We start from the raw sequence: 26788 nt of genomic DNA, 5'->3' as shown, positions 1-26788 counted from the left end.
AAATTGTAATAAATAAAATAGGATCAAAAGTACATACTGACTTATCATTTTGGAAGCAATTTAGTGTTTAGACGCGTGGCCTTGTTGAGAAGGAAACTATGGTAGACTACTAAATTATTATTCACTTTATTATTATTTTGACAGAATAGCAACAGATAAAGTTGTGTAGAAAATATAATATAGTACAATTAATCATCGCGTTGATAAACAGCACAACAGAATATTTCTGAGTAACTCCCCCTAAAAATAACATATTGGTGTAGGTTTGTGAAACTACTCGGTTCGTAAACTGAACTCTTATCAATGCCAAAGTGCAAAGAGTTCATCAGTGCTATTTTAACATTATTTATACACCGGTTTATACAGAAAAACACGTTGTTGTTTTGTTTTTTTGTTAAGAAATTCTCGTGTTTTCCTGGAAATGGATAATAGGTCAAATAACTACTTAATTGAATTAAAAGAGAATATTATTAAATAATTAAAAAAGTATTTCTATATAGATGAACATTTTCCAACTTTTTTATATGAATAATTTTATTAATAAAGTTTTTGTGTAATTCTCATATTACTCTACGTTAACCGTCGAATTCACGTTTTTTGAATTTTAGTTGAAATTATTAATTTTTTCATTAAGCATTTGATTTAAACTAAAAAAATTCGAAGCACTGCAGTCAACTCTACTCTACTGTACTTCCCAAAGTCTGTTCATTGGTTTAGCAGATTTGTTCTTTGTTCAAAAGTCTAGCAAATAGGTATTTCCCTTAATACCTTTGCAATAAATTTTTTTATAAATTTCATAGTAAATGTTACACGAACGAACTCTTCCCAGTTGCAACTCCGGTAGACTGGATTCTCCGCAAATTTCCTGTGGTAGAGATACCTTCTTCAGCTGACGTTGTCCTGTCTCTCTTGCGATTTCTCTGAGAATGACCATACTTTGTTCTTTCACGAGGAAAACTCCAATGTTTCTTTCGTTTCACTTTGCTATGGCCTTCGAGTCTCGGCATTCACAATGTTATTTATAAACTAATTTTCCCAAAGTGTGCTTTGCGGCGCTGCTGTAAGGAATGCCAAACGCAAGCTTTGGTCCTAGGAAAACTCGAATCTCTTTTTTACAACTTTGTCTGCTTTTTCATTTCACTCAATACCTTCACGTCCTAACACTCAACACATCCTAACCATATTGGTACTTGCTTGCTCAGTTAACAATCAGTTCTAAACAAGTTTTGATTAACATTGAATTTACGGCTCTTATAATGAAGATTTCGCTTTGTAATACTGTTTTCAAGATACGCTTCTTTCCTACGTGGTCTTCAATTCTACTGCTCCAGCGCATGTTCATTTTCTGTTTTAAATTATTCCGTAAAATGTACCAAGCATACCAGCATATCGACTTCTCGATTCCGTATTCGAGTCTCGAAAATCTTTTACTGTCATTCAAACAGTCAGGAAGCCACCATTATTGCTTTTCATCACAATATGAAGTGGTGGCAAGTTTAACACGACTTCAAGGCAGCTGTTCTTCTTTTGTAATCAGTTTGACCTTAGGCCTCCAGGTCACTGCATCATAACGAAATTTAAGTCGCACTGTTGAGGTGTATATCTAGTGTAGCATTCTCGGTTTCACATTCAGTTTTCAAGTTTTTTCTATTAGACACCGATTTGCACATAGTGCCTTGTTTATTACATTTTGTAGTTGCGCTTTGCGTTAATTGTCAGCCCAAGACGCTTCGTCTCTATGGAAAGCTTGACAGATTTCCCACCTACTGTAAGCATTTCCCTCCCTTTTAGATTTGTTTATTGAAAGATACCACGGCTATCTTTGCCCATGGTACATTTCATTTTTAAAATGCAATTACTTATTAATAACAGAGCCTTCATAAATGATTATAAACTACGTGACCAGTAATTTTGTTTGGAAGAGGAACATTCCGTTTCACCGACTGGTTGGTGTAATTTTTCACGAGATTCTATTCAACCAATCAGCGACCGCATTATCTCGACCGTTGACGTAACGGTTTGTCATTGTTCATTGTAAACGAATCATTAATATTGGTGACGCCAAGATTTAGGGAATTTTCGTTACCAGTACCAGTGGTGCAATGTTGGGTTGCGTAAGCTCGGTGGTCACGAGGCTTGTAAACATTTATGAAGGCTCTGTATATCTATTCACCGATTCCTGAGCTTTCGGTTTCAGAGTTATTTAAGATTAAAAACTGCTATTTTATTTTTTTTTATAGGAAAATGTAGAAATCTTACTTTCAAAATAGCACAAAATTCTACTCAAATTTGTTAATACGATCATGCAAGTCTAAAAAATAGATTCTGTTCATTTTAGTTTGTGTAATCATAATTTTATTTTATAATTTTTATTTGTATTCATTCGGGTCGATTCTGTTCGTTTATTGCCCAAAATCTTGTTTTATAAACGTATATATGTTGTTAAAAATGTAAATTATAGCAAGATGACTTATTAAACCCATATACTGTTTACACCTTTATAACCAGTATTGCTGAAAGCTACAATGACAACAATATTGTTTAAAATACGTAATTTTTCAGGGGTGGCCGTATTTGGCAATATCGCATTAATCGGTAAATTCTTCGAGAAGAAAATTATAAAGTAAAATTTACAATTTATTTGTGTAATGAACAGTAAATAAATATTTATTGAATATCTGAAAAGAATTATTAAAGACATAATCAATTTACTGACTCACCACTTTACTTGAACATTTCTATAAAATCCTTTTCTATTCAAGTATGCCACTGCTGGAGTTACTGGGTGATCTATTTTTGGGGAAACTGTAGCTACTTGTACCAATTACATTTGGAAATAGAAATCCTTTATTTAACTTTATCTGACATAAATAATTAGGTACTATACCTACTTTTCATTACAATAAGCTTTTATTTAATTATTGCCTTATTAGTATAGGTAAAATCTTGCAACTGAATTTTAAAACAGTTATCCCCACCCGATTGAGCTGAAATTTTGTATACTCATTTAGTTTGGATGACAATGCATGGTGGCACTAAAAGTTTTTTTTTTAGTTTTTTTTACATGATTTTATTTTCTATCTATACATATAACAATATCTTGAATTAATTCAAAAGTTGCTGTTTTATTTAAACGAAATAATTTCATAAATTTTTCATTGGATAGTTCAAAATGACGGTGTCTCTAATAATCTCTAAACTTTTTCACTATTTTGTATGTTCCGTTCTCGAATAAGATATTTACTGGTTTAATCTCCTCAAGAAAATTAATTTGAAAATAAATAAATTCAGGATAGCATAGCTATACAGGGTGTCTCATAATTAGCTGCCAACCCTGAACAGGCCGATTCTATGATCAAAACTAAGTAAAAAAGTTCATATGAACGTGGGTCCGGAAATGCTTCCTAAGAGCACAGGGACCCATTAAAGAGGGAGGAATGGAAATCATTTTTTTGCAATATCTCTCAATCGCGTTGTGATAAATGAATGAAATTTGGTATACACAGCTAAATTTTGATGAGCAATTTGATGGACTAATCCATTTATTTCCACAAGGTCCATTGGGGTGGGTACGGGGGGGCCCTTGGTACTTTGCGTGTGTAACTTTTTCATCTTTGACTTTTTAACAAATTGGACAGCAAATTCCGTTTTCCCGAACTGTTTTACGTTAAAAAGGTACTCTTGTTTCAAATCGTTATCTTTAACGGTTTCTGAGAAAATCGCTCTTGAATTAATCCCACTTTGGTCAATTTCATAGTAATTTAAACAAAAAATAATAATAATAATTTTCCTTTCCTCTCTTTTCCATTTAAAGGATTAATTTTTATTTAATTTAATTTTTTATTATTATTTTTTTATTAAAATTAGATTAAATTTAAACAAAAAAATTTTTTTTGTTTAAATTACTATGAAATTGACCAAAGTGGGATTAATTCAAGAGCGATTTTCTCAGAAACCGTTAAAGATAACGATTTGAAACAAGAGTACCTTTTTAACGTAAAACAGTTCGGGAAAACGGAATTTGCTGTCCAATTTGTTAAAAAGTCAAAGATGAAAAAGTTACACACGCAAAGTACCAAGGGCCCCCCCGTACCCACCCCAATGGACCTTGTGGAAATAAATGGATTAGTCCATCAAATTGCTCATCAAAATTTAGCTGTGTATACCAAATTTCATTCATTTATCACAACGCGATTGAGAGATATTGCAAAAAAATGATTTCCTTTCCTCCCTCTTCAATGGGTCCTGTGCCCTTAGGAAGCATTTCCGGACTCATGTTCATATGAACTTTTTTACTTAGTTTTGATCATAGAATCGGCCTGTTCAGGGTTGGCAGCTAATTATGAGAGGCCCTGTATAACCAATTTAATTATAATTGCTATCCTTTCATTTTGATAACAATCACTGAAATGAGTTTGCTGAGCTAACAATATTTGATAACAAGAACTTGCTACAATGACATATCATAATTATTAAAATTTGTCAAACAGAATAGAAAATCTAAGAACCTTGTTACCAGATAACCAGATCTCTTTAAAATAATAATAATAAACAATATTGGCATGTTCAAATAGAATCGACATGATTGTATGCATTTTTATAACAGTCGAAACAAATAATGTAATTTTGACACTATAGCTACAAGAATATATATAAGAAATATGCTACAATAAAAAAAACTTTGAGAGCAGATATATCAAAAATTGACATAATCTTAAAATATAAAGTTTGAATTAAAAGTAAAGTACAGTCATTGAATAAATTGATCCCTTTCTCATGCGCATACTCCACTTTTTAATTCTATTTTTAAATATGTAAATACTTAACCTCTTTTGTATCCGCATTGTTTAGTTTGTATCCTTATTATTTCTAAATGTAGTGTAAAGATTCTCATATATTTTTCATAGATTTTTATTTTTTGAATGTACAGAACGTCCACAACATATAATTATTAATGTAATAGCGATAACAAAATCATGATATTAATAAAATAAAAGATAACTACACAGTACGGGAGGCACTTCGAATATGAAATTGTTTGTATTTAAGTTTTGATTATTTTCATACACATAAAATTGCTAAAAGCGTAGCATGGAAGTCTTGTTGCATATATTTATATTATTATTCATGTTAAAAATAGAACTTATCTTTATGAGTTAATGTTAATAGCAATCCTCTGTATGGTGATTGTATATATTAAGCGATTGATCCTACCTTAACTACTCACATATAAAAATATTAATTTTCTTAATCTTACTTTATAGTCATATCTAGATTGAACATACTTATATAGAGGCGCCTTATGATTTCAAAATTTTTTTATAATAGGTGCATACAAAAAATATACTATTTGCTTCATTATTGAATATTCAGTACTTCCTTTTCTTTTTAAATAAATATTTAGCATTTGTAGTTTAATTTCAATCTGTGTCTGCTTTATTAAGAGCAGTATTTTTGTATAGACATGAGACTTAGATTTTAGTTTTTTAATACTCGAGTTATTTTTTCAGATAGTGAATTATATAACATCTATTTTCAAATTTGGCGGGTAAATGCACATAATAATAAGTCTAGTTTCCTCCTTATGAAATAGCTAATACTTTATTAATTTCCTTTGTTTTGCATTGAAATGTGACAAGTTTTTGAAATTTATCTTGAAGTTATATAGTAACATTTTTAGTACCTTTTCCTGTACAAAATGACCAATTGTTGGTAATTCTACACTCACATGTTGGACATTCTAATTTCTAATAATGTATCTTTAATATTAATAACTTTAACAGAATCTATTTTTTTAATTACAGAATATTCCGATATTTCAGAAGAATTATATCAACTAACACTTTATACATTGTTTTTTTTTCTTTAAATAAATATATTCATCGCCAAAAATGATTTTAAAATGTCTCTTTAATTACGTGTTAATAAAAATCGATTCCTAAATTAATTTATTTACGTTTTTATCTTTTAATAATATGTTACAAATCCTAAATACTTAATAATTGCATTGTATCGCATCATTTAAGCACATGTGGATAAAGTTTTTACGACTTAATTTGTTTGGAATAAGATCTTTATTGTTTTATTTTTGAATTTTTGCTGTTGTAAATGTAATCGCTAAATAAACAAAGGTAACCCTTACAACAGTTAATGACGGACGTTGAGTGTTTTCAATCGCCTGTAACGGAATGATTTGCGGTGGGTGATACGATTTGGTTGTATAAATATTTTTATTAGTGTATACTGTGAATAGATCCACCCATCAAAACTCAAAGCCAGATGATTCAAACATTGTAGAGCTTGGCTAAAATAAAAATGCAATAATGTAATTATGTATTTATTGTTAGCGACGAGAATATATTTTGATTGATATATGAAATCTGCAATGTATATACGTCACTGTTTTTAACTAATGGTCTCAGTTTATGTAGGAATTTGGACAAAAGCGGTAACTATTCCCATGTGAAATAACTTTACATTTAAAATATTTTTTTCATCCTATTGACAGTTGATAGCTACTGTTACATTTACTAAAAGTAAATTTGGTATTTACTTCTTTATACTATATATAATAATTTGACACTAAAAAACATTTTGTTTCCCAAAAATAAGAAACATTCTCCAAATTTTAGAACACATAATAATCCTAAAGTGATAATCACATATTGACTTCTTGCCGTTCTTATTATATTAAATTATTTGATGGTAACAATTTTAATTATCTACTTTTAAATAAATAGCCTAATACTGACTTCTTAATCTCTTTTATCATTTGTAGGTAAAATAATATTTACCAGATGTAAAACTATATATTTTTTAAACGAGGAAATAGTAGTCATTTCTTATGATATCGGAACTAAAATTATAGTTCATGACGACTACTAACGAAATAAATGAAATATACCCCTGAGTTTGAAAACTGATATTAAGAAAACGTAGGGGCAAAACATTAAAATTTGAAATTTTGACCATGTATAGCCTCACTATTACTCTATTGTGTGCTAAAATTTCAGTTAGTTTCGTTATCCCATTTTTTAGTTATTAATGAAAATGTTGAAAAATCACGGTTTTCTGCCTACAAAGTTGATACCTCTCACTTTAACTCGTCGAAACTTTTTTGTTAATTGATAAAAACATTCTAAATTTTTACTGACTATAAGTCGAACTATTGTCTTTAGTACTGTGAAGGTCAATTGTCTCAAATGCTCTTCTTTTTTTATTTTTAAGCAAAACAGATGGGAGCTATCCTAAAATATACATGTAATTAATTAATAGACTAATTGTAAGTTAAAAATAGTTAGTTATCGTAAAAAATTTGGAGAACATTTAGTAGTTCTGTAAACTATACATTTACTTTTTACAGTCAAATAATTTAAGAAAATGACGGAATATCAACTATGTAAAAGTTTAATTTTGTGTGGGTTCATGTAAATAAAAATAAATCTGAGGATTTTCATTCACAAAATTTTTAGTCATAGTTATTTATTCCGAATATTGTTGTTGACTTTTGGTTTCAAGCTGTTGCTGTTTCATAGCGGTGAGTGACATAACGAGTACCTCATAAATTATTTATATAGTTTGTGTTATACAAATATAACAATGTTAGAATTCATGAATAAATTAGGCAAAATAAAAAACAACTGACTAATCGTCATCAGATCTAATGAAAGAAAATAATGCATTATATTTTTCTATTTAGGACCTGAAACCAAAAATAACCCATACATCTTAGTATCTCAAGGAGTTATGGTAACAACAGAAATATTTAAATTCTTTGTGGTGTCTTAGTTATTTTGTAAAAACCTCAGGAGTGTTAACCCATACATCTTAGTATCTCAAGGAGTTATGGTAACAACAGAAATATTTAAATTCTTTGTGGTGTCTTAGTTATTTTGTAAAAACCTCAGGAGTGTTAAAAAATAGCTATTTGCAGAAATTGTATTTAGTGTAGATCGTAATACTCAATTTTAACCTGTTTGTAAAAGGAGAATTTACAGACATGCAAATAATTCATAATATTAAATATTAGTACTGTACATTGTAAATAAACCGCGAGCGTCAGAGGATACTAATTATTTTATATTTTTCAGTTAATTAGCGTGTAATTCGATTACTTTCAAAATAAGAATTATCTAGCCCGCTATAACATTTTTATTGGTCCCTAGATATCTATAAATTGCTAACTACCGAGCATATGTTTACCATTATCAAATAGACACTGTAAATATTGATAACGTATAATATTTATATGACTTATTTGTTATTATTTCACTAATGAATTACATATGGTTACATTTTTCTTCATCAAACGTTAACTGCTGAGTTTTCAGTTATCGAAAACAGTTATTAGCTACTTTTCGAATATGTTTTTCAAGAGCGACAAAAATATGTGTAATTTTATAAAACCCCATGAGCTGAAGGGGTAGTTTATTTTTTTATAAATGTTTTTAAATAAACGAATATCCATATTTTTTACTTATTTACAGCAGTCATTAAGATTTTATCGTGATTAAGCTTTATGCTAATGTAATTAGTATTTTTACAATAGAAGTACATAATCTGTATGACGTCAGTAACGCCAGTTCATTGTTGCCAAAAACCATCTACTAATTTCGCAAGACTAGCTGGTTGCTCCTATTGTTTTTTTAATTTTTTTTTTTGATTACTTATTATAATTACTGATAACTAAAACTTCACGTGATATTTTACAAGTTACTATAGTGTTCAAAAAGAATGAAAAATTACGAAAATCTCTATTAGATTTAAAATAACCATATCTATTGAATTTTAATTTTTTTTGTTACGTTATTCTCACCCACCACATTCTGCTGCTAGAGAAAATTGCTAGAAGTGATTTTTTTGAATAAGTCTCCCTTAATATTATCAACATATTTATCTTCCTTATTGTTATGTTGACGGCTTGTTATGATTGTGCCCTAATTTTTTTATCGACTTTATTTTCATGACCACTGTCTTAAACTGAAACCTTCTAAGTTAGAAATATATTTTTCAGAATTTAGCTTAGAATGTATTAATAATAATAATATAGGCAGTGCAAGGGACCGCCTAGCCGGGTGTCTTGGCCGGTGGATTTCGACCTGCCGAGGTAAGCATCACGGACGCAGGCTGGAATTTGGATGGGATGGCAGAGCAAAAGAAATCTCTGTAACTCACATAAACTGTAAGAGACTTTGCCAGCAAGGCACCCGTGTAGTAAATAGGATGGTTTGAAGAAAAGTACTCGAGTAATGAAAGAGGGTGTACAAGGGGCCTAATAAGGCTTAAGTGCCGCGGTGGAAAAACAATTCCACCACCCTCCGACATACATACATACATACATACATACATACATACATACATACATACATACATACATACATACATCCATACATACATACATACATACATACATACATACATACATACATACAGGCAGTACAAACGAAATATAATTTTTTCAAAAGATTAAAAAAATTCAACATATTTTATGTTAATAATCATTTACAAGTATTTAAACAAAGGACTTTTTATGAAGTAATTAATAAATCTGAAGCAATTTGAACCTTACTGTTGTGAAGTTTTAATAACAAGAAAAAAAATTACTTAAATTTAGGAAGTGAGCAATTTAGCATGAGTAGTTGGTCAAAATAAGACCCACAAGTATGTGAATCGAATCATTATCCCTAACCATTATTTCATTCCTGGATCCTGGAATTAGTCCTGAAACATTAAGTCTCTCCGTTTTAGTAGGTAGATCAATTCGTCCCTCTTATCACGCAGGGGCGTATAATCCAAGAAATGGATATACACATACGCCTCTACGTGATAATAGGGACGTTATGATTTACTAAATTTATGGCAAAATAAATGAAATACAATGAAACATGTATGACAAATTGTACTTTCAAAAAAATAAGAAAGATTTAAATATCTAATTTTAGTTGTTAATTATTATTTGTTAAAATTGAAAGTAAAATAAAACAGGATAAAATAAAACATAAACATAAGACATAAACGTGACGCAAATTATATCTTAAAATTATTGATGTTATAAAAAATACTGTGTATTTTATTTTTTATTATGATGTTCCCGGAATTGGCATATTTAACCTCGGAGTTTTTAGGATTGGATTTTTTACGGGATTCCGGGATTGACACTGGTATATACTTTTTGTCTAAAAACTATCCGGAATTTGTCAACAAAACACAATATATGCAATTAATCATCAAAATTTGTTTTGTCTCCCTCAAAATAGGCTCCATTACATACAGTTTTACCAACGAACAATCCAGTCGTCAAAGCACTTTTAAACGCATATTCCGGTATGGACTTCAACTCCTTCAGAGATTTTTGATATGGCTTCTATCGACTCGAAACGTGTTCCACGAATTTCAGTTTGGAAAAGAGGAAAAATTAAACAGGGTCCATATCCGGCGAATAGGTGACTGCTTGATGACATTCTTTGAGTGTTTGGTCAAAAATTCATTCACAATTATCGCTTTGTGTGATGGTACGTTATCGTAGTGCAAAATCAAACAATTGTTCTTCCATAAATCTAGTCTTTTTCGGTGGATACTCTCTGTTTCTCAAATGCCTTACAACGCCCAGATAATAATATTTGTGACCGTTCCTCTATCCAGAAGGAATTCTGTGTGGACAACACCACGATAGTCCAAGGAAACCGTGTCAAACATGACTGATTTTTGATCGACTTTGACGTGTTTTTTTTTAGTTCCGGCTTATTAGAAAAGCGCCATCCGAGGTTTTGGCTCGTTTACATGTTAAACTCGTATATGAATGTAGAATCCGAATTAGCTCGTGCAAGCATGTCTTCAGCAACTTATTTGCGATGCTCTTTTTGAAGAAAATCAGCTCTTTTGGAACCAGCCGTGCTAGGACGCGTTTCATGTCTATAACATCAACTAAAATGGTGCAAGCTGATTCGTGAGATATGTTTAGTTCTTAGAATACGCCAACTCTCTTAAAATATAATGACGGTTTGTTAGCACTATTTCTTTCATTGCTGTTTTCTTTAGTTGAAGACGGTGAAGGACGACCAAAACGTGGCTAATCAGCAACCTCTTCTCTTTGTACCATTCGTATGCTTGAGTTTTCGATAAAACTGAATTACCTTACGTCTTTCCCAAAATTTTCACGATTCAGCACAAGAAATTCCATTGGTAATACAAAATTTTGGGCAAACTTGTTGTTCAATAACATTATTTATAGTAAAAATGGCGGAATACACTCTAGGCTAGGTGGATTAACAAAATTAACAGCTGTAAATAAACTACTTGACAGATGGCGCTCAAACTTTACGTCAGAGTAGAGTACAGTGTCACCAAGTGTTTATCGAAACATAAATTTAAATCTACTTTACGCGTAAGTGACAAATTTTGCATAATTTTTTGATAAAATACACATCTTCATGTATATATCTTGCACGCAAATGTAAAATCTAAAACTATTATAATCTTCATGGTAAAATCTACAATACATTCAAAATAATGACACAGTATATTTAAATTTAAGTTCGTATAATAACTTACGCTAAAAATTCTTGATATGACATGCTCCCAAATATCTCTAATATTTTAGGCTGATTAATGAAATTCGGGTTAGTGATTTAACCATTTTTCTATAGAAGACATTGTCATTTAATTTCTACTTAATTTTTTGGAAATTCGTTTGGGACATTTGATTTGTAATCTTTTATGATCTATTTTCTAATGTTTTAAATAAAGAAAGATATCTATTATTATTAAAATTGTCTTAACAAATACGCGTTTTTAGTGAAATCACAAACGATTATCTACTTTCCCAATGTGGAATAATTCTTGATCCGCAAGGAATTTATTATTTTTTCATTAATATTACTTTTAAATAATTTAAATTCTTTTCTACAACAGCATAATTATACATGCTTTTTGATTGACTTTTCGGGTATTAGGTACATCCAATTTATTACTTCGGAGCAAAGTAAGCAGTCCATTTACCATATATTTACAATAATTGTTTTTTAAATTTTATTCTATTTTTTAAATTTTAGTTGTAAGAGGGTGAATCCATTTCAAATTCTCTTTGAAATGTGGTGAAAGGTGTTGTGTGATATTGATGGTAAATTTTGTTTTGTTCCCTTTCAAAAGGTCTCCAAAATGCCATGTTGTAATAATATTAGTAAACAAAATATCCCTCTTATTTCTCCCTTTCGTAATTGTAATATGAATGATTAATAGAAGGTGCCTGTAATAAATTAAAATTAACTGAATCACACCAAATTCCGCATTGTTGCACTGCACTGCTAGGCCATTTGTTTACAATTGAATTTATGTCCAAGTCGCCCAGTGCGGCTGTGTTTGTGTCGCGTTTGCCCGCGCGCTCATTCTTCAACTGGACGACCAGACCTGTATATGGGTATGGCTAAATAAATATGGGAACAAGTTTTTCAAATATTTCCATGCCGAGTTGCTGCGTCTGCGACCAAACTTGGTACATACTGCCAACCTCTTGGTTCTTCAATTGAAAACGGAAAGACTTCACTCGTAGCACTCCTATAATAATAACTAATTATTTAATCGCTCAAAATTAAACCGAAATATAAAAAAATATGTGTAGGTGTATACACCTTAAAATAGAAAGAATATTCACTTGTACATCGTCGTACTAGAAAGAATCTTTAGAGAAATATTTAAGCTTCCGTTCTCTATTAGATTATTAGATGTCACTAGACTCTGCGGTTATAAATATTTACACAATGTAGCACACAAATATTATTCACAACAAGCACGTTAAAAATAACTCGGATGTAGCCGTAGATAAATTTAAACTTTTATTGAGGCTTATTTAATTGTAATCCATTTGTTACAGAGGAAGAATGTTATCATTGTATGGCGAGCCTGGTAGCGTCGAAGGAGAAAACGTTCATCACACAAACAAAACTGCTATACGAAGTGACATGGAAAACTGTCATGCAGATATCCAAAAAACATGTGGTAAGTTTCTTTTTGTAGTAACACGTTATTGTAGGAACCGCTTAATTGATGAATTATTCGATTGTGAAAATCGTTACTTTAAAAAAAATTAAGCTCGAGGAAGAATTTGATATAACGTGTCCATATAAGCATTACCACCAATAATGTAAGGTCTCACATCTGACGCGCTATGCCGTAGTGACGTCACTATCAGTGGTTTAATTAGTCTAATCGTAAATAACGAAACTCGGTGAGCTCATAGTTAATTTAATAATTTCGGCAAAGATTACGGATTAATAATAATTGTAAAATGCAAATTTAAATCATTTTGTAATTATACATATAATTGTTGTGTGTGATACGTGTTTATTGTAACATTTTGTGTTATTTCGTTAACTTAAGTTAGATTGTAAAAAAGTTGGGCGTAGGGCGAAGAAGTTAATCGTGAATTAATGGTATATTGCTGGGCTAGTTCAATAACTGTTATCTCTAGCGATACAGTAAGTCATAGAAATCCGTGCGATAGAGAAAGATGGCTATAATGAAGGCGTCTAATAGTCCCCGCCCATTTCGCCCTTCCACAAATAAGAAGTGGATCTTATTTGTGGAAGAGCGAAATGGGCGGTGATTATTAGACGCTTTCATTATAGCCATCTTTCTCTATCGTACGGATTTCTGTGACTTTCTTTATCACTCTCACGTAACGGCCGATGAACCATGGGGACTTTCCGACCCTTTATATAAAGAAAGCGGCAGAAAATTAACATAAACCTCGTGATTTTGTTCCCCAATAGATGGAGTTTTGTGTCAGTCATGGTGCTCAGCATTTTCACGTGCTGACATTATTTCATCAAACAACTGAGAATCGTCATTTGCATTGTTTTAAAGAATATTATCAGTGGCGGCTCTTGACTTTGATACTAGGGTGGGCGGAAATATTTAGGTGCAAAGTATTGAAAAAAAATCAAGTATAATTGGGTAGTTTTATTTTAAGTACTATTAAAATGTAAGGAAAATGTGCTAAACATTATTTTTTTAGTGAAAGGTCATTCTTCTGCTTCCGAAATAAACTTTTACCTACTTTTTCATTAGATAACAGTGCAAGTGCTATTCTGTCTTTACAATCTAATTTAAACTTTTACAATCTTTTAAAAAACGGATAAGAAATAATACGTAGGTAACAAAATTTTACATCACACGTAAACAAATAGCGTTTAATAAGAAAAATAGCGGTGAATAGCTATTATTTGGTTACGGGTGAACAAAACAGAACCCAAACTGCATACCTAGTAAATATGCGCTAGTCCTACTCCGTCTTTCACTGCTGCGCGACGGTAACCATGACCACCGCGGTAAACACTTTACAGATTAAGGGGCGAGCTACGAGGAACTTACGTATTGTGTTTTTCAAATGGATTTAGCAAGTCACATTACAAATTTAACATTTTCTTTTTAATGTTTTTCATAAGACTAATCTATTTAATTATCTAAATGACATGTTAAATTATTTTTTTTACTATGAGAATTCCTAGGGCGGGTGGCGCCTTAGAGCCCCTCCGCACCAGCCGCCACTGAATATTCAGTCAGTAAGTGTATTCCCTAAAACGACTCTAAGTTTTTGTTTTAAGATTGGATTTAATCGTTACCTAGTACAATATTTTAACATTGAAAATGTATAAGGAACCGACAGTGTAACGTTATTTATTAGAAAAAAACATTTGTGTATAAGGGGTATAATCTTTCAAAGTGTAACAAGTGTTTGGTCGTGATCGCTGAGCGCAGGGATGGTCCGATCGGAGTGTTCTTGGTGTCTTTGTTTATGTTGGATGTTTCAGCGTCGAATAGAAGTGATCCGGGTATTCCACAGGGTGGAAGTACGAGGGCAGTAATGGGGAGGAAAATGATGAAAATTTAGCTATATTTATAAGACTTTGTCTATGTTTTCCAGATAGGATAGGGAGTAAAAATCAATATATGGTTATCAAGGGCATTTTACTGTTTTACCAACAGATACATTTGTCACCACTGAAGTGACGTCATGTGCGAAGCGTTGGGACTTTATTACTTAAGTGGTAATGATCCGACCTAATCGATAACTTATTAAAAAATTATCGTGGTTAAATCAAACATAGGATTATTTATACTGCTATTTTTATCATATAGAACTACCATTTTTTGCTTGTTGCTAGTTAGTTTTGAGTTGAAGTAATTGACAGCTTAATATTCCTTTGCCAGTATAAGTTGGTTTTTGATCAATATCCCAAGAAAAGTTATTTCAAATTCAATTTTGGTATAGGATTAGACAAAGGTGTCGTATAAGAGTGCAAGGGTGTAATAAAGTCTTAAGTTTTAGGATAGTAACTAGATGTTCTCGTTTTATTTAAAATCCATAAACTTTCAGGAAAATTAACAAGAGATAGTTTTTATGCAGAATTGTATACATAAATAAAAAAATTAAATCATTATCCTTAAAAAATCAATGAATGAAATTTTGTTATAATGGTTGTAAAAAATATTGATGCGAAATTCTCTAAAAACTCTAATCCTACTGTCTTTTATTTCTAGGATCTGTATTTATATATGTATAATTGGTACATAATAATTGGTACTACGATATCTATCTTACATACCACAAAAATTCGCTTGCAGTGACTTTTGTTCTTTATGAGATATTACTTAAATACCACTTTTTATACGCCACTTTGCGTAATCAACGTCAATAAGTGTCATATATTTGCTTTGACAGTTTGCACAATATTTTGGTTTATTTACTGACGCTCCACAATGTTATGATTGCTATGGAATCAGTACAAATTTATGCTATTTCACTGTTAAATTTACTAATTAGATCTTTAAATATTGTACTTAGAAAAAAAATACTAAATTAGACTAAAAATACATAAAACAAAGGAGATATTTTTAAACATATTTTACAAGATTTTATTTAACTTCACATGTAGGTATGTTTGTATGTTTAGTTCAAATCTTGTAAGCCAATTTTGAACCACTTCCTCTTAATTTACGACTTTGAAATTTTGCATGCTTGTTCAGTTCTGATGACAATACACTAAAATGACAGAAATAAGCCGATGCTTCTCACGAGGGCACTCCTCAACGGTTAGTAGCAGAGGCGTCACTTAAAATGGATAGATTGAGAAATATTTTTTATTAAAAAGGTGTAAATAAATGAAATGAAAAGTAAAAAAAAAATATTTTAAAAATGAAACTTTTATTAAAATGCACTAGAAAGAAAAAAATAAACCAAGGAGTTCATAAAACCCACAATGTTGTGTAAACCCCAAACCCACAAAAGGGTGGAATATGGCTGCTCTATAGAAGTGTCACCAGCAAAAGTATGATAAATAGACACATATGTTCATGTTTTCATGCGATTTAAAAGCTTCGTAATTTCCTTAACTTATCCCTTAAAATAAAAATTCCGCTTAGGAATAAACCTCGCGATAAGCTTTTAAATCGTACAAGAACATGAACATACTGATTATAGACAGAACGTGTCTATATTATACTTTTGCTGTTGACACTTCTATAGAATAATAAAAAATATAGCAATTTATGTGATTTAAGGGAAAAAATATCGAAAGAAGTTAGTATGAGATGGGTAACAGGGCATTACAAGAAAAAAAACTTGTTTGGAATATATGTTATTTGTGACAGGATGATGGTATTATAAAATATCTCTATAAAAATATTTTTGTTACTAGAGAACTTAAACATGCTTTTAGTAAATTTAACAGCGGAGGACACTCACGCAGTGGTTTTATGACAATCTTAAGTATGTACAGGATTAGTAAATAAACAAAAATATTGTGCAAACAATCGAAACAAATATATGACATGTATATATTATTGTAATCAGAAGTGAGAGAATTAAAAAAAAGATGAAAGTATACAGGATGTTCTGTTTAAAACAACACAAGTTGGTTTATGCCTTCGAAATAGTTTTTTTATATATTTCTTTGAATTCGTCAGAAATTTCTTAAAACTATGGTTTTTACCATCTTTTCTTCGATAGAAAGGTACGTGTGTCCACGGATGGAGTTGAAAAGAGGTAAAACTTGTTTATTTCTCATTTTACGAAAAAAATACATTTTTGTTAAAATAATTTTGTTTTTGTTTTTGTTTTGTTTTGTTCAAATATAACAGTGCCGTTTTAAATATTTACAGGGTATTCACGACAAAGAACTGTGGATATGAATTACAGAAAAAAATAAGTTTTGGTAATTTTGGAAAACGATTTTATATGGTTAAAAAATAATTTGTTACATATTTTAATTTCTGCAAAATTGTGTAGCCTTTGTCAAGAGTAAAAATTATATTTTCTGTAAGTATACGTCAAGTTTATAATTAATATTTATGTACCAAATTTGATGATAATCTAGTTTTATATTTGTTAATTTGATAAATCATTTATTGCAAAATTAAACCTATTGCCACCAAAATTGGCACAATTTAAATTTTGCTTCTAACAAAGTTTTTCCCGATCTCTTACAAAAAAGGGCCATTTACATACACAATTTTTTAACTAATTTTTTTTTCCATAAAATGAAAACTAAATTCGTAATTTTCAACTCCATCTGTGAGCACACTGTATATTATTTAAAATTATATGATCCACAATTAATGTATATTTGTTATGAAAATTTTATATTTACAACAATTTTATATTTTCGTCATTATTTTGTTTACTTTGCAATAATAGATTATATCTTTATATTTATAATATAATAATGATATGCCATTTAACACGGAAACGAATGGATTGTTTTATTTATTTTCTAAATAAAAGTTATTTTGGGTATACTCGTATATTGGAAGAATTGAGAAATATCTCTATTTACATAAAATTTTTTAATACTTTTAATATTCGAAAACTGAGGTGATTTATATTAAAATATTTAATCATTAATTTCAGTGTATTTTCATAAATATGAAATTAAAGGTAATAGTCACATGCCTAAGTGAATTGTCGTACTTACTGTACGTTTGACATTGGACAACAACTAATTTAATTATTATTGCTGTTACTGTACACACGGAGGCGAAAATTACTGACTGGTTGTTTACTGTTTAAACAAGGAAGTGACTACTTGTTAGATATACATTATACATATTTTTTAAACAGCATGGACATTAAATAGAAATAAAAATCTGCGATCATAAATCATATTTTCTTTGCTTGAAACATGATTTTCTTACTTCAGCCATTTAATTTTTCCGGCTTCAAGTTCATTATTGTTCACAGTTTCTTCCATCTATTTTGAAATTTGTCATGCCTCCTGTTATATACAGGGTGTCCCAGAATAACGTGTACAACGGAAGACCACAAATTCGTAGACTCAAGATAGGCAGATCTAGGCTAATTCACCTATATTCTAAATCGCTTCGTTTGGTCGCTAGATGGCCTCAAAGTTGGTGAAATATTTTGAATTTTGTAAATAACTCGAATACATATTAATCGATTTTGATTATTCTTGGGGTATGAAGTTTTGCTTTCAATCTACACAATTTGGTGTTATACAGAGTGTTTTTTTTTAAACCTACAACTCCTACAAAATTGATGTATGGCAATAAAAAAAACAATTCATAACTTTTTCCTCTATCGGGCAATAATGACAACTATTTTTTATCTGATAGGTGATACCATTTGGAAGTTTTTGAGCCCCTTGTAGAATTTTGATTAAATGAGCGATTTGGGTACAAAAAACTATTTTTTAAATGTCTACATTTTCGTGCTACCCATGTTACAGTACTTAACAAAGTGAGAGTAGGCACTGATTTTGTAGGTTTCAGTATGATTTTTAAATCATTGTGCCCGACAATAGGGTGTTTTCTATATACAAAACTTTGCCTAGAACTGTATTTTAATACATAGTATAACATGTATATAAACACCTAAAAGAGTTTAAGTTACCTATTTCATGAGAATTTACTAAATATTTAATAATAAAAACCTATATAAAATTCAAATTTCAAAACGATTTGTAAAACATCATCTCATTGGTTGTGACATTGATGACGTCATTACTCATATAAATGGCGGATGGTCTATGTCAAGTCATATGACAGGTATGTACCTGCCTTGTATTAAGTTTTGATTTGAGAATTATTATTATTACAATTATTCTTAAAAGCTTATCAGGTGTTTTGTGATTAACAGTGATTGTGTTGTACATTCGCAAAACGAGAAATGGCTTCTCAGAGTTTTGTTAAAGCGTCGACGAACAATTTGCCATGTGTTCATATTTTTATGCTTACCGAATGACAGAACATGTGGTTTCGCCTGTATACCCACACTTTTAGCCTTCCCAATTGCTTTTGTATTTTCCACAATATATTCATCCCTTTCTAACCTGGCTTGACCTGAGCTTGTACTGGGCCCATCAAAATCCATTACTATTGGTAAAAATTCTTGTTCATTTGTTTCTCTTATTCTCTAGGTTATAGCTTCTTCTACTAACTGTTTTCTTTGTCATCTTAAAACAACAGTTCGCTGTGGTGTAGATGCAGCTCTTTTTCTGTCTTATTGGCAATCAAATATATGTGGAGCCACGTCCTGTTTTAATAAAACTTTTCCTCCGATATGTTTATAGCGAACCAAATTTTCCATATCTTGAAGCTAAAAAAAAACAATAATAAGTAAACCATATATAAAATAATATATAAGATTATACATATTTAAATAATATACCATTAAAATATTTACTTTTAAATTTTAAAACAATAAAAAAGTTTGTTAATACAAATTAACCTCAAAATTTAGAACATTGTCCTTAAGGTACATAATTGATATTTACTTACGTTAAAATTTTCCTCTCAACAAAAAAATGTAGATTTTGATTTAGGAACATCTCGCCTGGCTGCTTTAAACCATTTAACTTTGCGTGAAGAATTCTGCGGTACACTTATAAATGTTTTATTAGGGGCACTTATTGAAGTATTTTTACATCCGGGCACAAAACACCACTTATTTTGTGATTCGTACATGTCTTACTTTTTGTATTATATAATTATTATTTTAAAAAAAGTAAATAAACTTGGCAAAATCTCAATAAAAACAGGAGTAAATAAAATAACCTCAACAGATACTTGTACCTACTTGGCTTTGTTGATATGAGTTCCTACGTCACAATAGTCTAGGCAACCAGTCGTACTCGATTAGGCATTTTTCCCGCCAAATATTTTACTTAAATTTATATTTGTTTTAAAACTATTATAGCGATTTTTTTTAAACAAAAAAAGTTTTCATTAGTTATATATGGCTTAAGTACTTTCTATTTTTCAAGTAAAAAAAAAAATGTGAAAATACCCTATTCTTAATGAGTGTTTACGACGATAAGATATACCACCCGTTACTTCATTTTTCGATATGGATACACACACATACGACTAATTAGAGTTACTTACAATGTGCCTAATTTTATTCAAATAATTAGAAAAAACAATCAAATAAAATACAATGCATTGATAGCATTATTTTTGTCCCTGTTCTATCTAATAGACTGAATGGGGAATTTTATTTAGAATTTTTGCAAAACACTTTACCCGAGTTATTGGAAGGTGTGCCGTTATCACTCAGAGCTAACATGTGGTTTATGCATGAACTCCACCACATTTCACTGTAAATGTCTGGTGGTATCTGAAACAAAGATTCCCTCCTCGATGGATGGGTAGAAGGGATAATGCTCCTGTTAACTGGCCTGTACGTTCACCAGACTTAATACCTTGCGAATATTATCTTTGGACACTCTGAAAACAACAGTGTGTGCTTCCACATCTAACACTAAAGAAGAGCTGTGTAGGCATATCTTAATTGCTATAAATGTTTTAAAAAATTGCCCTCAGGAATTGCAAAGGGTGTCCTTTAACTTTCTTCACTGTTTAACTTTGTTGTAGAAACAACGGTGATCATTTTGAACAATTTTTATAGTTGTACTAAATTTAATAACATCAACTTTGTTACTTTTATCTCCAGCATTTTTTATTGTATTTGATTGTTTTTACTATTTATCTCAATAAAATAAATTAACTCTAATTAGTTGTATGTGTGTGTATCCATATCGAAAAATCAAGTAACATGTGGTATATCTTATCGTAGTAAATACTCGGTAAGAATAGACAGGTACAGGAACTTAAAGATCAAAATCAGTGCCTATTAGCACTTTGTTAAGTATTGTAATACGGGTGGTAAGATAATGTAGACATTGTACGCGGGAGCGCAAATGGCTCCATCTATCGTGCGGACTGTGCCATTCAAATGTCCAAACAAACGATCCTAGCTGTTGCACTAGGTGTTGCGAGTATAATTCAACGCCGGTAGGAGCATATAGCTGTCGGAGTAGTTGTTTCTCGTAACACTGACAACTCATAATGTAGACATTTAAAAAATGGTTTTTTTGTACCTAAACCGCTCATTTAATCCAGATTCTACAAGAGGCCCAAACACTTCCAAATGGTATCACCTATCAGATAAAAAATAATTGTCATATTGCCTGAAAGAGGAAAAAGTTATGAACGGATATTAGCACCATACATCCATTGTGTAAGAGTTGATAGTTTAAAAAAACACTCTGTATAACACCAAAATATATAGATCGAAAGTTCACACCCCATATGAGTAACTAAATAAGAGTGTTTATTTCCTCGTCTTTCATTGGAAGCATCACTTGCTCCAGACGCAACTGGAGCCATCTTACATCCGGCCTGTGAACAAATAGCAGCTGGAACAAAAAACAGAAACTGCAATGACCGTGCTAACCGTCTTTGGTTTGAGAATGTAGTTCAAAAACAAATGCAATAGATGTCGCTTTATTACGCTGCACTTGGCGGCAAATTTAAATATACCATAATATTCAGAGTGCAACTTATATATGGAATAAAATTCATATTCATTGACTACAAAGCTTTGTAAAAAAATATCAGTTCTAATGTAAAAATTGACCAGATTTTTTTTACAAAATTATGTAGTCAATGACATGAATTTCATTTCATGTAAGTTACACACAATAATGGTATAAAAGATTGACTTTTTTAGTAGGTATATCCATTAAGAGGCTATTATTGTTTTCACTTTTTAAACAATGACTAAAAAATGCATAAGCAGTTGTTTTTTAAATGCATGTACTTAAATTTATTCTGTTATAAATAGGAAAAGAAGATAATTACTAGTAATTAATAGTGATTACTGTGATACAAAATAGACATATACTTACCTTTCCCCTCTTTATGAAAAATATTGTTAGATACATTTGTTTCAAACTATATTGGTTCTCATCAGTACGATGCATGTACTACTGATTATTATTTTCTGCGAAAATTTAAATACTGATAGTATGAGTAACAAATATCAGTAGAAACGTAGACATATGTATCTACCATTACTTAAAAAGAAACTTAATATTCATTAAAAAATCCAAAAATCCGTTTTTTGTTGTCTACTATTCGACATACAAGTGAAGTTTTGACAAAATGAAGTATTATGTGAAGTACTTACACAACCAGTATTTGAATCTACTTCATCCGGCACCTAGATAAATGATGATCCGGCATGGTATCGTTAACAATAACAGTACTAGTACTTGCAGTGGTATTTAGAGATGGCAATTTGGAATAAGTGTATTTTGGTTTTTTAAATGGTGGTTCTGGAAAATCATCTAACATTGATGTTTGGCATTTATTAATTTCGGCATTTTCTAATGTTTCACTAACAAACTGTTTAACTGACTCTAGAGTAGTTTTCAAGTAAACGTTACTATTAAGAGAATCTAAATGTGATGATATACTATTTGATTCACTAAATATTGTTGGCACTGCATTTTTGTTGAGGCTATTCTTCCTACTATTTCTAAAACATTTTAATTCAAAGTGGTCTTCGCAAAAATAACATTTTTCGTTGATGAAGTTAAAATCTGGTTTACATTCTATCCAAATCATTTTCCTGTCTGCACTCTGCAGTAACTCTGAAAAAGCTTTTATTTCTGTAAGAAGTATCTGTGGTATATAAATAATATGTATTCTTGCAGTTTGGTGCACAACAGTAACGTGAGATCATTCCAGACATTTTCTATTAAAAAGTAAAACAAGCAAAAGCAGTAAGACAATTCAGATGAACGATTCAACAATTATAATTATCTTCTTGCGTTACATTAAATTTTAGTCTAAAATAGAAAACAATTATTATCAAAAGCACGGTAACTTACGAGTTAATTAGTCATAATACAACCACTTTCTAATCTGTGAATACAACATAGAGAAGAAATAACCTCAAACCTAATCCACAGAACACATCCCCTTTGTGACCTAATTTTCAATACACGTATTCTTTCGTATTGAACAAAGTGATTGAAATCAACAGTAAAGAACCAATCATGATTAAGAATTTTAAAAATGCTGTATTATGATTGGCTAGTTACCGATTGCAACCAGTTTGTTCAGCTTCCGCACGAAAGAATACATGTAATATCATCAAATTTTTAATTTTTTCAGCGAACTCTATAGGTTCTAATAACAATATTACTTTTCTGTTCAAGTTGGTATTACAGTTTTCGATACATAAATAGTGCTAACGATGCCGTGTTTTCCAGGCCCATTGTGAGGTGGCGCTCGTACATTCGTGATTCTGCTCTTCCTGTCCTTTTCACGGGTCTTATTTATTTAGTCATATGTCACACCCCAAAAATAGTAAAATCGGTTAAAACGTATTCGAGTTATTTACAAAATTCAAAAAATTTTCACCATCTTTGGGACCATCTAGCGGCCAGACGAAGTGATTTCGGATATAGGTGAATTAGCCTAAATCTGCCTATTTTCAGTCCACGAATCTGTGGTCTTCCGTTGTACACATTATTCTGGAACACCCTGTATATCCATTAATTAGGTGTGTAATTAACATGCGTATTTTTTTAGGTAGTTTCACCGTACTTGGGATAAACCGAATTAAAATCGTTTTTAATTATATGACCCTGCTACTAATACATTGTAAATTATCTTGCGCAAGGTACAGAGCTTTACTACTAACAACTTGGGCAAATATACGGCTAAAGTAGTAATTAGCCAGACTACTTTATGTACAAAGCTAATTATCAGGCAAACCTCTTGTTTGTTATATCTTAATCGGTCTTGCGTGGCGATCGCTGTGACATCAGCACAGTAGTTACACCTATTTTTTTTTATCAGGCAACACGTAATTTGTGTTAATGTTTGATAATACTTATATTCAGTGGTGGCGCGTGAACATTGATTGAATGTGTTCTGCTTAGGGTTGTTACATTTGTTGAATTGAATTCCGGGATATTAAGTGACCGAAGTCTCTAAAAATTTTAAAATTTTCAAGGTCACGCGTTTTCCTGGCACTTCTGAATTTCAAGGAACAATGAATTTATAAAAAAAATACAGATTTTCACAAGAATGATTTTTGAAATTGATACCTTTTTGAAATATCCATTTACGAATTACCTACTGATGGTATAATAAATTGGAATAAACTAAATATATTTTATTAAATTATTGAATATTGTTTATAAAAAAAAATCGTTTGTGAAATTTACCAACGATTCAACGAATTTTAATTTTCCTCGGCGTGTTATGATTTTTTCTTTATCTTTTTTTATATATATGTACATTATATTATATTCCGGGAGTTATACGTGCAAATCCGAAATCCGGGACCATACAGCTAATTCCCGGTACAATCACAGAAAATCCCGGTCATACCAATGTGGCTAGATGTTCTTTTAAAATGTCGTCAAGATCTACACTAAAATTTATGAGTCCACGAAACACATCAGGGTTGTCCGAATTTTCTGTCTCGTCGTGTCCGAGAAGTGCTAATTCGAAAGCTCCGCAAAATTTTATGCAATCTATGATTTTAAATAATACATGACGATTTTTCATTACCTGTTCATATGTTTCCGTATATTATCCCAATATGCAGAATCTAACTGACTTCTTATGTTTATTTTACCTAAAGACTTAATGACTTAAATCTTTCACACTGTATATTGTCCATGCTTTATCCCCACCGAAAAGTAAGCACGGAAAACAAAACAGTGAATATTTTAAATCACACCCGCACACCCACTCTGCTTTTGTGTATACATTATTGTTTTTTTATAACTTTTACTTCTTTTATTTTTAGTTTATCCTCATAAGGCAGAGAACCAAATAAAGTTTTTTTTAAAACGAAACGCTATTCATTTTAATAACTATAATATCCGTAGATCCGTAGACGCCTAAATGAAAATATTCACACGTGCCGCTCGCAGAAATAGACCACCACATACCACGTACGAAATATTACTGCATTTACTGAAGCAGTGGCTGTCGTTGTTGCAGCCACATAACTCCATATATTCGTGTACTGGTTTTCCTGTCTGATTAGCCAATCAAAACAAAGGACGCATCTAATCGTTCGCTGTGCACACATTTTGTATATGAGGTTGCATATATTAAGGAGCGTAGCTCGCGTCGTAATAAATAATAATATAAATAATAATATAATCTTCTAGATTTATTTTAGCGCGAGTACATTTGGATTCTTTAAATATTTTGTTGATGTTTAATATGGTTAAATACATAAAATTTTATGTGTTCTGCAGCTCCGCAGCTCTTATGGTAAAACCGCCACTGCTTATAGTGTACTTTGATAAAGTAGGAAATAAATGTGTATTAGAAATATAATAATACATACATTGATTTGATGTAAACAGTTTAAGATAATTACCTAAATGGAAAATGGTAATTTTTATACTATTTTCGAAAGACTACATCGTGTATAGTAATTTAGGATCCATTTGTGTATGGTGATTATTCATGCTTAATGGATACCTGGTGAATTTCCGTGGTAACTGAACTTATACAGTCTTTTCCGGTTGTTATTATTATTATACCGCTCTCCTATTATTTTCACTCTTCGTAGTTGGCAACACTGAAAGTGATTTACTTCGTACAGTGGCGGGTTATAGGGTCACATATTCATTTTAATCAAAAAATACAACAGAAAAAGCAGAACGTTGGCATTAATTAATTTAAGGGGTTTATTCATTTGTTAAAGGAATGGGTTAAATAGTTATGAATAGTCAGTCAGTCACCTTGTATACTTCTCGAAAAACAATATACAACATGTATTGTATCGTTATTTTTAAATTTTGGGAACATAACAGACTTAATTCTGAAACTAACAGCTCTGAAGTAACTTCCATTCGAAGATTGTCCAAAGTTTTCTATCTATGGTATTTAACAAGGAGCTGGGTATTTTGAAGTTATCGTTTGTGAAATAAGATACTTTTTATTTGGTTTACGAATTTAAATATGTTTCTGTACTCTTCATAATTTCATAGGCCAGTATGCTCCTAAAATTTGTATGTAACAATACAGAACACCTTGTATAAGTTGGTTTTGACACCAAACAACAAATACATACAAGTACTTACTTTAAAATATAATATTTAGATATCTACGAGTATACTCTACAAAGATCAAGCCTGACCACAAAATTAGTTGCTATATTTTTGCAGTACGTACTCTAGCAGCTGCTTTATGGAAAAGTAATTTGAAAGTGTAATAATAACTTTAATTTTGGTGAATGATAGCAGGTGTAATTATTACTGCGTTCAACGGTCTAATTGTTAGAAAAGTTAATGGAACCATTAAAAGCATATGTACCTAGCTCGTTTGGTAATAAAGAACGTTATAATTGAACTAATAAAATAAGTTAATTAAGGTTGTAAACTTCAAACGTAAACCACCTCTTTTAATAACAATAACACAACAGTAGAATATAATACAACCTATAATCGCA

General features: G+C 30.8%; 1 protein-coding gene across 2 annotated transcripts in view; it reads left to right on the top strand.

Annotated features, from left to right (window-relative positions):
• The first annotated feature begins 12864 nt into the window (after positions 1 to 12864).
• Positions 12865 to 26788, top strand: part of LOC108914357 (TBC1 domain family member 24) — an 88989-nt gene continuing 75065 nt past the window's right edge. Inside the window, exon 1 of one of the 2 annotated variants that reach the window (XM_023455925.1) lies at positions 12865 to 12993. In XM_023455925.1, coding sequence (XP_023311693.1) covers positions 12889 to 12993 — 105 coding nt within the window. In that variant the 5' untranslated portion in view covers positions 12865 to 12888. The remainder of the gene's footprint in view (positions 12994 to 26788) is intronic. The other variant, XM_018720167.1, reaches the window with a different exon arrangement.

Source organism: Anoplophora glabripennis, unplaced genomic scaffold, assembly GCF_000390285.2.
Source record: "Anoplophora glabripennis isolate ALB-LARVAE unplaced genomic scaffold, Agla_2.0 scaffold985, whole genome shotgun sequence".
Classification (NCBI taxonomy): Eukaryota; Metazoa; Arthropoda; class Insecta; order Coleoptera; family Cerambycidae; genus Anoplophora; species Anoplophora glabripennis.
The sequence above is the reverse complement of the archived record's forward strand: the minus strand, read 5'-3'. Positions and strand labels throughout refer to the sequence as shown.